This window comes from Sturnus vulgaris, chromosome 6 (assembly GCF_052056855.1).
Source record: "Sturnus vulgaris isolate bStuVul1 chromosome 6, bStuVul1.hap1, whole genome shotgun sequence".
In the NCBI taxonomy this organism is placed as follows: Eukaryota; Metazoa; Chordata; class Aves; order Passeriformes; family Sturnidae; genus Sturnus; species Sturnus vulgaris.
The window spans coordinates 48,368,138-48,378,822 of NC_142248.1; the positions used below are offsets into that span (position 1 = coordinate 48,368,138).

The 10,685-nt window shown below is 47.2% G+C and overlaps 1 protein-coding gene across 10 annotated transcripts; it reads left to right on the forward strand.

Annotated features, from left to right (window-relative positions):
- Window positions 1-1,435: 1,435 nt before the first annotated feature.
- Window positions 1,436-9,409, forward strand: LOC148223487 (nucleolar pre-ribosomal-associated protein 1-like). Of its 10 annotated transcripts, XM_088166501.1 has the most exons (7): window positions 4,297-6,506; window positions 7,145-7,283; window positions 7,536-7,619; window positions 7,991-8,184; window positions 8,413-8,517; window positions 8,881-8,999; window positions 9,238-9,409. In XM_088166501.1, exons 1-4 carry the CDS (start codon window positions 6,291-6,293, stop codon window positions 8,122-8,124), a joined length of 573 nt encoding a protein of 190 aa, XP_088022627.1. In that variant the 5' UTR covers window positions 4,297-6,290; the 3' UTR covers window positions 8,125-8,184; window positions 8,413-8,517; window positions 8,881-8,999; window positions 9,238-9,409. The 10 variants fall into 10 exon arrangements, with proteins under 10 accessions (XP_088022625.1, XP_088022622.1, XP_088022620.1 ...); XM_088166499.1 differs by adding an exon at window positions 1,436-1,512 and having other exon boundaries at window positions 6,190-6,506; window positions 8,413-9,241; XM_088166496.1 differs by adding an exon at window positions 4,009-4,290 and having other exon boundaries at window positions 6,190-6,506; window positions 8,413-9,241.
- The last annotated feature ends 1,276 nt before the right edge of the window (window positions 9,410-10,685 follow it).

Sequence of the window (10,685 nt, forward strand, 5' to 3'; positions counted from 1 at the left end):
AGCCTTATCTACAGGCTGATCCACAGCTCATTTGTAAAGACAAATTCAACATTCCTCTCAGCTAATAAATGAGAAGTTAGCTGAAAAAAGTAAAAACTGGATTTTTTTTCTGGTGTGTGTCGGACAATAGAGTGGAGAGAATTTGCGGGAGGATGATCGAGGATATCCTATTATAATATCGTTCTCGGACATTTTACTATTTTAGATCATCAGTTGTATTCTGAAAGAAATCTATTTTAATGATATGTGTACGTTTGCACGAAGTTATAGTTAAATATAGCTTGCGGCTGGGCTCTTTAATGAATAGGGGTATTTTTGGTTTTAATTCAATATTTTATGCTTGTGGTGTGTAGTGTGCTGATTTATTTTTTAATGTTATTTACTACGTGCGCTTTTGTTTTTGAGTGAAGGTAACTTTCTGGATGGTTTTGTATTTGAGGCAGAATGAATTGAAGTAGGTTTTTAAAACTGATTTTTCATATGTACGATGGGGAGTTTAGTAGGGGCAGCTCTGATGGTGGGGGCTTGGTTGTTAATTTTATCAGACGGCTTTTGTTAGATACAGCTTTTAATTCTGGAAAGTTTTTTTTTCTAATGTCGTGCTTTGAAGGTGGTTTTCGAGGATGTATGGTATAGCTTTATTTTGTTTGTAGATGGTGTATGATAAGGGCTATGGTCTATTTATCTAATGCCATGTTTTTTCATTCAGGTGTTGATAAGGGAGTTCTTGAATGGCGTTTTGTGTTGTTTTTGTTTTTGGTGGGGCGTTGTTTTTAAAGGATACCTTGATAAGGTTTGCCGATGGCGTTCTAGCCTGTAGCATAAGGCATAGGGTAGTTTTTGAATTATTTTGTGGTGGCTTTGATTCTTGCCAGTATGTAGTGTTTGTTTGAGGTAATGCTGTGTAGCTAATTTCTGTTTTCTTATTAATATTAGAATTGGAGTGTTGTAGTATATGGGCTGTTATTATATCCTAGGGGTTCTATTTCTTTGGTTGGATTGTTTTCTAGTTATGGATAATTTTTCTCAAAAAACCATTTTCAGAATTTCAGGCGTGACACAAAAGAACACTCAGATTGCTGGAAGGGAAACGTGTGCCCAGATTGTCTCGAAGCAGTGCTGCTGTCGGTTCTCGTTCAGTTGTGTCTTCTGAAAATGAGACTGTTGTATTCATTGCGCTGTGCTAAACACTTGTCATTCTCCCAATGCCAGGAAACAGATGAAGCTTGAAGAAAGAGGAAGGAATTTGGAAGCGTACAAACAAGCTGAGAAGAGGTTCAGAGATCAGGGTGCTCACTGGCAGCAGGGGCTGGGGGTTAGGGATGAGCAGGAGCAAAGCCGGAGCACATCAACCTCACCTCGTGTTTTCTCGGGGGCTTTATGGCCCTGGCAAGAGAGAGAGATGTTCACTGACGAGTCCCAGGCCGAGCCGTGAGCACAGCACGTTGTGTTGGAGCTGGGGGTTTTTTTTGAGACGTTCAGCAGCCACACTCTCTAGTCAAGAGTCCTGAGGTTTGTTGCTGCTCCACTTTCATCCTCATATCCAGCTTCCAGCCCTTTTCTTCTCTCTGTCCAGTGTGTCTTTTGTGTTCCTTTCTTGTCCTGTGTGCTCCCCATCCCATTCCCGTTCCCTACGGAGGGGGAGGGTGTGGAGACTGGGGGCTCCGATGTGGTTTGGGGCACCCCAAGGTCCCTGGGAAAGGGAGCCGGGCTGCGCTGGAGGAGCAGGTGAGTCGGGCATGGGGGGGGGGGGGGGGGGGTCATGCTGGGTGCCAGAACATTGAGAGGGAGGGGTGGGTGTAGAATGCATGAAAAACAGAACCATAAAAAATAGCTAAATATAGTCTAAAAGGAATGTTTAAATGCTTTTTATTTGGGTAGAGGCACGGTTTTTATAGCTAATATAAAAATAAAATATAAAGACTAGAAATAGATTGGTATACATGTAAAATATAATGAAATATAAGTAGCAAATATCTATGAAAAATCTAGTGTATAACAGAAATAATGCAAATATAAGAATATGTATAAATATAAAATAGAGCTATGAGAATGGTAATAAGAATGGGGTAAAACATCAGTGAGAAATGGAAAAAAACCACATGAAAAATGGTGGGAAAAACAGTGAGAAATGGAGAAAAATCAGTGAAAAATGGGGGGGGGAATCTTTGAAAAATGGGGAAAAAAACCAGTGAGAAATGGGGGAAAAAAAATCCATGAAAAGTGGGGGAATAAATCAGTGAGAAACGGGGAAAAGTGGGGGAAAAAATAATTGAGAAATGGGGAAAAAAATCAGTGATATATGGGGAGAAAATCAGTGATTAATGGGCGGAAAAATGCATGAAAAATGGAAGGAAAAATTCAGAGAGAAATGGGGGCAAATATCAGTGATAAATGGGGGAAAAATGCATGGAAAATGGGGGGAAAATTCAGAGAGAAATGGGGGCAAAAATCAGTGAGCAATGGGGGGGAAAATCGGGAAATATCCATGGAAAAATGGGGGGAAAAAAATCAGTGAGAAATGGGGGAAAAAATCAGTGAGAAATGGGGGAAACATCATGGTGAAATGGGGAAAAAAAATCTTTGATAAATTGGGGAAACAAATCATTGAGAAATGTGGGAAAAAAATCAGTGAGAAATGGGGAAAATATGGGAAAAAATCCACGAAAATTGCGGGAAAAAATGCATGAAAAATTGGGGAAAAATCAGTAAGAAATGGGGGAAAAAATCCATGAAAAATGGCGGGAAAAATCAGATCGGCGATCGATAGCTAATGCGTGCCTATGGATTAGATCGGCGATCGATTGATCGCGCCTGCCGATCGATTATATCGGCGATCGATTGCTAATGCCTGCCGATCGATTAGATCGGCGATCGATTGATCGCGCCTGCCGATCGATTAGATCGGCGATCGATTGCTAATGCCTGCCGATCGATTAGATCGGCGATCGATTGATCGCGCCTGCCGATCGATTAGATCGGCGATCGATTGCTAATGCCTGCCGATCGATTAGATCGGCGATCGATTGCTAATGCCTGCCGATCGATTATATCGGCGATCGATTGCCAATGCCTGCCGATCGATTATATCGGCGATCGATTGCTAATGCCTGCCGATCGATTATATCGGCGATCGATTGCCAATGCCTGCCGATCGATTATATCGGCGATCGACTGCTAATGCCTGCGGATCGATTATATCGGCGATCGATTGCTAATGCCTGCGGATCGATTATATCGGCGATCGATTGCCAATGCCTGCCGATCGATTATATCGGCGATCGATTGATCGTGCCTGCCGATCGATTAGCTCGGCGATCGATTGCCAATGCCTGCCGATCGATTATATCGGCGATCGATTGCCAATGCCTGCCGATCGATTGCTAATGCACACTATTTGCACACTCCTTGCACACCCTTTGCACTCATACAGATGCAGGAGGTTTCTCAGTTCTGGTCGGGGTTTTTGGGGCGTTCATTCAGGGGGATTTCCTCAAGGATTGGGACACTCCTTGATTCCATCCCTTGCCTGTCTCCCGAGCGCCACCCTGTGGGCAGAGCGCGGTACTGCGCGCCTGCCTCTCCCAAGATGGCGGCTCGGGTGTCGCTCCCCGACCTTCTAACTCTGGCTGCAAAAGGAGGGTGGCACAGCAAGGAGCCCGCTCGCTCTAGTGGGATGCCTGCGCACGACGCCGACACCGATCCCACGGGTGCGATTTTCGGCGGCGTTTCCAATCGTGCGGACATCTCCTTCAGCCCGCTTCGGCCCGGGGAAGAGGGGCGGGGCCGCCAGCGATGGTGCCGGCGCAGCCCGGGCAGGCTCGGGGCGGAGCCGGGGCTTGGCGAGGCGGGGCACGGAGGTCCCGGGGACGGGACCGGGCGGGGCCGGGGCGGTGCTTTAGGGGCGGTCCCCAGTGGTCCCGGGCGGCACCGGGGGCGGGGCCGGGTGATCCCGGAGCGGTACCGAGCTGTGCTGGGGACGGTGCTGCAGGGGCGGTGCCGGGCCCGCCTCAGGGTGATTGAATGCCCAGAAATCGCCTCCTCTGCCCCGTGCTCACACTGAGCTGCGGGCTGCAGCGTGCTGTCGGAGCTCCGCACACAGCACGGATTTGGGCTTCCCCTCCTCTCAAACCCTCTCCCCCTTCTTCCTGCTCCTCATCTTCCTCTTTTTCCTCTCCCTCCGCCTCGCCCCCCTCCCCGGGCCCCTGACTCCCCCCGGGATCCCCTCCTCCGGAGGCGGCCCTTCCGAACCGACCCCCCCTCCAAGCCCCGGAGCCCGAGACCGTTAAGGTAAGCTTTTGAATTGAAATATCAGGATATTCACTCTATCCCACTGGCCTGAAATTTCAGGATTGTACGATTTTTTCTTGAAGCAGTTACCTTTGCTGCAGGATTGTGTGGTCACCAGTCTCCTTTCCTGTGACTCTTGTTGAAATTTGCTGTCAGATAACCGGCTAGTAACGAAATATTTGACAGAAATCAATGCTGTGAACGGACTTCACTGCAGCAGTTGATGAAAGAGCAAAGAAAATGTCTGTCGTGTTTACGCACCCCCCCGAGGCTGAATGAATTCTGATACTGTAATAAATCAGTGCAGTTGGTGCCTGCAAAGGTCTTGACATTGATCAAGAAGATATTGCTTTGGATTTTTACTTTTTATCAGCGTTTCTTTAATCTGTACTTCAGCACTCTAGCCTTTCATAAGTCTTCTCCGGTTTCCTCTGGCCCTGCAGAGTAGTCCTCTCTGTTATTGTCTGATCCCAGCTTTGATGCAAGGAGTACTTTTTGTCTTGAAAATTAGCATCCCCCTCTGCATATTTAAATTAGTTATTTGACTTTTGAGAAAAAGCTGGTCAGCTCGAAGTCCACCAGACACCAGAGGCTGCTGTTTTTAGCACCTTATTCAAAGAGGACATCCTTTAGTTACCTAAGTAGGGGTAGAGATTTACCCTTAGGAATAAGGAATAAATGCAACCAGACTGTCCTGCCAAGAAAAAAAATCCAGTTACAGTGACTGAATTAGGGTTTAGTGGCCCTTGATCCTTGCAAGGGATTAAAGGCAGGTTCACTTGGTCTCCCAGCAATGAATGTCTCAACCGAAAGCTGCTCAAAATGTGCCGTTTTTCTGATGGTTTTGGATTCTTTTGCCAGGTGGGAACATGGACTGCTTGACTTGTTCCTGTGTCCACTTTCCACTTCAGTCCTTTGCATTTTCTCTGAAGGGAAAGCAGGAACAGGGAAGTTGGGGCAGTTCCGTCAGCAGAAAGGCTGCTAAGAATAGATGGTAAGGACTTACTTTTCTGCACAGTGCCATGTAACTGAAGGCTCGTTTTTGGATTTCACATTCTGTTCCTGCCTGGTTTTGTGAGAGCTGCAGGTGCATTTCTGTTTCCAGACCCTGCCAAAAATAGTCGCTTATATTATAATGAATCCTTTTTCCTTCATGTTTTCTTGCTTTAAAAGAATTACCCTGTCAGATTGATGTGAGCAGCAGTTGTTTTTAGATCTGCTGGTGTTGTACACGGAGTAACTGTAGAACAAATGAGTTGTGATGGCTTCCTTGTATTTGATGTGTGGAGAGGAGCAAAGGCACAGATTCATCCTGTGTAATTGCAGTCGTCCAACGTAGGTGCCAGGGTCGGGAAGCTGGGCAAGGTTTCCTCTCTTGCTGGGCCTTAGGGGGAGGGAGTTGAACCCTGGTGTCACTCGGATTCCTTCCTCTTCTCCCTCCTCCTTTCTTGCTTGTAGAGCTGGAGCTCGGGGTCACCGAGTTTGGGTGCTCGCAGTCAGGGCCTGAATTTGGAGAGCAGGAAAGCGGGGGGAAGTTTCTAGGCACGTCAAAGCCTGTCTCTAGGGTGTGGGACTTGTTGGTCTTCCTCACCACCCCCAGCAACTTGCACTTCTCTCTGGACCTTGCTGTGGTCACAGCCCACTGCTCATTTATGTGACTGTTCATCCCTCTGCCTGATTGCTTTAAGTACAAGTAGCCTGATTCAGGTTTAATTTAGCAATGATTTTCCTCTGTTTCATCGGTAGTTTTCTAAAACTCCCCTACAGGCTATTTTGAAGGTGCTTTTTTCTTTTTTTTTTAACTGCCTGTGATGATAGAAAGCTGTACGGCCCTCTGAAAGCAGTATAACCTGCTTTCCAAAAATTACAGAAGTAGGATTTTTATTGTCCACTATGCAGCTGAAGTCCCCCTAGTGAGCCTCTTGAACTGAGGGTGAGGAGAGCGGCAGATACGACTCCTCATCAACCTGCTCTTCTTTTCGTTCCTAAAAGAAGGAAGCATGAAGGTAACTATAGAAAAAGATCTGCATCCCTCGGGGTTTTGTATTTTAGGTGTTTTGAGGTTTATTTACACACCTCCTCCTTTGTTTCCTGGACAGGTTTTACGTGACAGTGGAGCGTTTGAGTACACGTGGAAGGAGCTTTCAATTTGGCTGGAGCACTTGGATAATACAAAAGAAGACCAGAAGGAAGCAGTGATTCAGTTTTTGGAAAAGGTAACGGTGTTCAAATCAGCTGGATAAAAAAATGCAAAGAATAGTGTTAGTGGAAACTGGAGGTCTTGTTGCTATTGTTGAGAAACCTGTCAAAGACCAGCGAATGAATTCTGAGAAAAGCCTTGTTTGGGATTCTTTATACGGAGGTGGCATCCTTCTTGTGTTCAGTGGGAGGGCAGCCAAATGATTTGTAGGAAAATGAAATCCAAAAAGATCAGCTGTTATTACAGCATTGTTGGTGTAAGGGTAGAGTGGTGTAGGTGTGGGTAGCTTTGATCTCCTCTTTAGGTGCCGACATTATCAGAGCTCAGTAGATGGTGGTCCTTGACAAGGAAAGGTGACACTTGCTGTTTACTCTTCAGGATGTTGAATGCCCAGTGCTTTGCCTCCACTGTGGTCTGCCCAGGTACTCGGTGTGTGGTCGCAATCTAGGTGCCAAGTTGTGGTGGGTTTTTGTTTTTCCATCAGTGTGGCCTGTAGAGCAGGAACTGTAGACAGAATCCTGCAGAAGTGCTATGGAAGTTGTCCTCATAAAAGCTGCCCAGCTTTCAGCACGTGGTCGTTCTCAGTACCGTGTGGTTCCCCTGCACTTGCCAGCCAGCAGGTGCACTTACCTTTCTCCCCACCTTTGCTGACAGATCCTGCTGAAGCTGGTGGCCAACCCCTGTCCCTACACTGACAAGGCAGCAGACCTGGTTCAGGCAGCCAGCACGCTCCAGGTGGCTCTGTTTAAACAGGACTCTGATAACATCAGCATCCCCGTCTCTCACATTGATGGTATGTGGTAACCTGTCAACATCCCAACTCCATGACTTGGGGATACACTTTCTAGCCCTAATCAGCAAACTGGGGATGGATAACTCTGGCAGTCCTGTTAAGTAAGGGCCCTCCAGGATTCAGCTCTCCACGTGTTCTTGGTATCAGAAGTCGAAGTGGAATTGCCAAGTTGCCGCTTTACCTCTGAAAGTAATTTCTGCCGTGGTTGTGCCACTTGAACGGTATTTGAAATCTCTCTTCATGCTCTTGCAGCCGCGTTTTTGAACTCAAATGGAAATCTAGCCCTTCTGCCTGGGACTGTTGACAGAGTCATGGAATCCCAGAGTGGTTTGGCCGGCAAGGCTCCTTAAATCTCATCCAGTTCCAGCCCTGCCATGAACAGGGACACCTTTCAGTAGCCCGGGCTGCTCCAAGCCCCAGTGTCCAGCCTGGCTTTGGACACATCCAGGGATCCAGGAGCAGCCACAGCTGCTCCGTGCTGGACAGCAGCATTGAAAGGCAGAGTGAAGGTTCAGCTGTAATTTAGGGGTTGCACTTAACGTTGTATTGTGTGACAAATGTGGCTTTCATACTTTTTTTAATTTTTTTTTTTTTTTTATTAAAAAGAATTAAAAAGATGCCTTGTATTCCTGGAGTGTTGCATTCTACGTCTGTTGTTTTTCCTGTTAGTCTGGATTCTTGCTTTGATGTTTTTCTTCACTTATTAGATGTCCTGGATATGGTGGATGTCCTGATCGAGGACAGTGATGGCTTTGATGAAGAAGTTGGGTTCTCTTTAAATGAAGACGTGATCATTTCCCTTCAGTGCTGTTGTCCCTGCTGCATTAGAAGCCAGGAATGAACAAGTCCACGTGGGCCTGGATGCTGATCCCTCTTGCTGGTCCATGACAGCATGTGACAGGTGAGATTTCCAGGTGTCTGATTTAGCAGGAAACTGGTTTGTTCCTTCTTGTGAGGAGGCTCATTGGCTTTGCATGGGCAAAGCCACTCCACGTTTTCCATCTAGGAACAGAGTTGGGGAGCTGTTTGAAAACAGAGTCCCAGAGGTAAACAGCTTGGCTCGGTATTTCTGTGTGGAAATAGAAGAATATCTGTGTCTTCTGATTTTTCTCTCGTCTTTCTTCCACAGGTGTTTTTGTATTCCTGACTTGGGTTTCCATCGGGGACACGTGGCTTGGAGCTCAGGAGCCGGATCGGTTCCTTGCCCACGGCAGATTGGTCTGCACTAGTGCAGGTGACGAATTACAGGATGGCTTGGGAACTCGGAAACAAGGAGAAGCAAGTCTTATGTGTCTTTGCAAAAGGTTTTGGCTACCACAGGGCATTAATTCAGGGAGTTAAGACTTCATCTTTAACGTTCTGTGCTCTGCCAGCATCACTGCGAGCCCTGAAAGCCTCCTGAGCTGTTCTCATACAGACCTATCTTGTTTGGTCAAAAAAAAATCTTAGTTTAGTTTCGTCCAAGAAATGTTACTACTCTGTGCGAGCTCATGGGGAAGCTTTTATTTGGCATCTCTCAGTGGGACATTGAAAGTCCAACTTCCCATTTCTTGAACAGTCTGAGAGGCAGTATTACTTTCTATCATTTTTATCACAGGCATTTTAAACTTTTTGAGGAACCGGCAGGACTGTTTGTGCGGAGGCGTGCGGTTCACAGCCATCCTCTGTCCAACGTAGGATGGGAAAAAAAGGCTGGAGAGCTTCCTACAAGGGGCTGTAAGTGCAAATGACCAGGAGCCCGGGGTTTAGTCATGATGATTTAGTATTTCTTTAAAGACTCTGATTGATTTCATGATGCCAAAACCAGTATGAATAGAAGACTGAAGTCAGGAATCACGATGGTCTCCTTGGGTTTAAAAAGCTTTAATGGTGTTTCAAGACATTTGTATGAGACCTGGTTTGTTTTTTCTTACCCTTTTATTCAATCAAAAAAAAAAAAAAAAAAAAAAAAAAGCCTTGATCCATCACTGCTGCTGTGATGTGTGACAAATGCCTGTCCTCCCTCCACGTGGAACAGGTGAGAGGTGGAACTGAAGCCCAAAGAGTTTTCTGCCCACTGATAACATGTGAGTCATATTGGGAATTCTCTGCAGAATGGCAACAGTTGTTCTTGAATTTGGCCATGAGGGGAGTGGAACATGGCAGCCCGGGTCTGAGAAGGTGCAGTGCCAGAAGGAGAAGCTTTGAAATGTTAAATCAGGATTGATTCAGGTGACTCGCGACCGCGTGCTGTGCCCAGGTCCCTGGTAGAAATACTGTGCAGGGAAAAGCCAGAGCTGCCTGTGCTATGAGCTGAATTTTTTATTGGGGGGGGGGGGGGGGACACGGTGTGTGAAATAAGAATGAGGTGCAAATGAGGGAATTGCTTGTGTGTGTGAATATTCTTGTCCTAAAGGAGCGCTGCCCGGTGCTCCTCCCTTGCTGTGCCCCTCTCCTGGTGAGCCTCTGTCCTGCTGGCCGTGCCTCTCTGTCTCCGTGCCTGTGCTGCTCCTTGCCCGTCTTTGCCCGCCCCGCACGGGCTGTGCTCGCTTCCTCTCTGGCTCCTGGGTTCCCTCTTTGTCATGGTACCCCTCAGTCCTTGCTGTGTGTTTGGCACTCTCTGTCTTTTCTCCGTCCTTCTCTGTGCCTCTGTGGTGCTCCCTGTGCCGTTGTTTCCCGTGGGATCCTTGTGTCCCGGTCACTGTCTGTCCTAGGGTGATGTTATGGTGTTTCTATCTCCAATCATGTGTCCTGATTATGTTTGGTATTATGTCCTGTGCTTCCAGGACTGACTCTGAGAGTGAAGCTTTGTTTTGTCTTGTTATCAGCCGGCTCACCTCCCCCATGGTCTATGTTTAGGAGAGGTTTTAGCTCGGTTTGCTTGCTTGCCTGCTTGCTTGCTTGCTTGCTTGCTTGCCTGCCTGCTTGCTTGCTTGCCTGCTTGCTCGCTTCTGCCTCTTTTTCTTTCCTTCGCTTTGCCCTTGCTTTTTTCTTATTAGTTAGTTCAGCTAGGCAGTCCAACTTTTTCCCTGGACTGTTTTCTCTTCCACCCCGTCCCCTCCCTCTCCTGGATACCATCTGAACCTGTTCCGGACGGGGACCTGGGAAACCCCAAGAAACACCGGGAGTCTACACTCTGTCACCTGCAGCAGCCATTCCCAAGCGCCAGAGACTGATAACTGGGCGACCACTCGCCAGAGAGATTGAACTCGTCATCCCTTCAGAACGGTGAAAGAGTTTTTTGTCAGCTGGTGTTGTCTTTTTTCCCTGTGCTGGGGAGTGTCTTGCTTGTTAAATAAAGAGGTTTTTTTCTCCCACTCTTCTCCGAGGAAATTCTTCCCGAACCCGGTGGGGTGGGGGGGAGGAGTCGTGGGGTTTGCTGTCTGGGGGCTCCTTCTGGAGGTTTTCCCCCAAATTTGCCCA

Bases quoted from the DNA above. Each gene is read 5' to 3' on its own strand.
- LOC148223487 (XM_088166499.1), top strand. From the start codon at position 6,291: ATGAAGGTAACTATAGAAAAAGATCTGCATCCCTCGGGGTTTTGTATT. The intron at 6,507-7,144 runs GTAACGGTGTTC...CTTTGCTGACAG, and splicing joins TGATTCAGTTTTTGGAAAAG to ATCCTGCTGAAGCTGGTGGC. The intron at 7,620-7,990 runs GCAAGGCTCCTT...TTCACTTATTAG, and splicing joins ATCCCAGAGTGGTTTGGCCG to ATGTCCTGGATATGGTGGAT.